The sequence below is a fragment of the Sceloporus undulatus genome, unplaced genomic scaffold (genome assembly GCF_019175285.1).
Source record: "Sceloporus undulatus isolate JIND9_A2432 ecotype Alabama unplaced genomic scaffold, SceUnd_v1.1 scaffold_15493, whole genome shotgun sequence".
Lineage (NCBI taxonomy): Eukaryota > Metazoa > Chordata > Lepidosauria > Squamata > Phrynosomatidae > Sceloporus > Sceloporus undulatus.
This window is the reverse complement of record NW_024818410.1, coordinates 1-1,820: the sequence shown is the minus strand read 5'-3', so window position 1 is coordinate 1,820 and position 1,820 is coordinate 1. Positions and strand designations below refer to the sequence as shown.

Sequence of the window (1,820 nt, the reverse complement as noted above, 5' to 3'; positions counted from 1 at the left end):
AGCAGGGCAGTTCTAGCAGTCTCAAACTGGATTAATTCTGCAGTGTTCTTTGGACCAAAGTGATGTCAAACTGGATTGTGAAGTCGAAGGCTTTCATGGCCAGCATCCATAGTTTTTTGTGGTTTTTTCGGTCTCTGTGGCCATGCTCTAGAAGATTTTCTTCCTGACATTTCGCCAGCATCTGTGGCTGGCATCTTCAGAGAATGCAGGCATGGAAGAAAGTGGGGTATGTATGTGTATGTGTGATATATACTGTTGGTTGAGAGGAAATTGACTCTCTTCCATGCCAGCATTCTCTGAAAATACCAGCCAGATGCTGGCGAAACATCAGGAATAAACTCTTCTAGAACATGGCCACAGAGCCCGAAAAGCCCACAAAAACCTATCAAACTGGATTATTTCTACTGTGCAAACTGGCCCTGAATAAAGAGGTTTTAGCCTGCCAGCGGAAGGACAGCAAGGAAGAGGCTGTTGGGCCTCCCTGGGCAGGGAGTTGGCTCCCAAATGGGGCAGCCCCTGAGAAGGCCCCATCTTGCATACCCACGGTCCATGCTGGTGATGGTGATGGCTCAGAGAGAAGATCCCCTCCTGAGGATCTCAGATCCCAGGGTGGCTCATGAGGGGGGATACAGTCTGCCAAATAGCCTGGGCTTGTGCCAACTACAGACATTTAAAATTGCATTCCAGGACAAGACACCCTTCGGGGACAGCTCTCACCTCTGATTAGGTGCAGTCGCCTTCGCAGGTAGGTCTCGTGGGCAGTGTAGTCGCTGTAGACGGTGCTCATGCCAACGCTCTTGCCCTCCAGCCAGTGGGTCGTGGCCAGCCCCCGGGCGCACACCAGCAAAGATCTCACCTTGAGTCCCCTGGCTGCCTCCAGTACCACCTGCCCAGACAGCAGCTCCCCAGCATGGTAGACGGCTCCGGTGCCCGGTGCCTGTTCCAACTCCAACACAAAAGTCCGGATCCTGCTGAAGTGAGGCATGGGGCCGCTGGGCACTGAGGGAACAAAGTAATGCCCAGCAACAAAGTGGAAGGAGAGGAAAGGGAAGAGTGCCTTTCTTTTGAGCACTGCCAATGCTTTTGCTGCCAAGCAATCCCAGCCTTCTGCCCTAGCAGGCCTCAGGTGGGCAGAATGCCCTCCCCTTTGAGGCTGGCACCCAGTTCTGGATTCCATTTGGACAACCATGGCCTGGGATTGCTGCCTTCTCGGCCACTGCTAGTTGTGGTGGGCACATGGGCAGGCTCTCTTCCTTGCCAGGCACAGTGCCCTGCCTTCTTTGCCTTGCAACTGACAGCAACAGGGGGGTAAGGCTGGGCACCAGGCCAGGCTCTGTACTCCTCCTCCTCTCCGCCTTCCAGGGAGGGTCCAAAAACCACCAGGGCTTGCAAATTATATTTCCCAAGAGGCAAAGAGAGTGAGGCAGGGCACAGACATGCAGGAAGACAAAAACGTTTTCTTGGTGGTTTCCGAACAAGACACTTGGTGAAGATGGTTGAAAAGTTTTGTTGCTATTGTGGTTAGTGCGATTGTAAGCAGAAAGATTCAGGATCCAGATAGAGAGATGCTAAAAGAGTGCCAGTTTCTGACTGCGTTATTTAGGCATTGTGCAATTAGAACTTTTAAAATATATCTTATTTTGCTGCAATCCATTGCTGTTGTCCAGAGTGCATGGGAAGGGCCATGGATGGCCAGGCATGGAGAAAGCGTCCATCTGTCTCAGCACTCTGTGCTTTGAATATTTGTGTATATCTTTTTTCTCCTGTATTGTATTTATTACATTATTGTTATTATTATGACTTGCCCAAGGTCACCCAGT

General features: G+C 51.0%; 1 protein-coding gene across 1 annotated transcript; it reads right to left on the bottom strand.

Annotated features, from left to right (window-relative positions):
* Nucleotides 1-432: 432 nt before the first annotated feature.
* Nucleotides 433-1,290, bottom strand: LOC121918539 (arrestin domain-containing protein 2-like). The gene has a single exon (XM_042444571.1). The coding sequence runs from the start codon at nt 1,187-1,189 to the stop codon at nt 671-673; it is 519 nt and encodes a 172-aa protein (XP_042300505.1). The 5' UTR covers nt 1,190-1,290; the 3' UTR covers nt 433-670.
* Nucleotides 1,291-1,820: the final 530 nt, after the last annotated feature.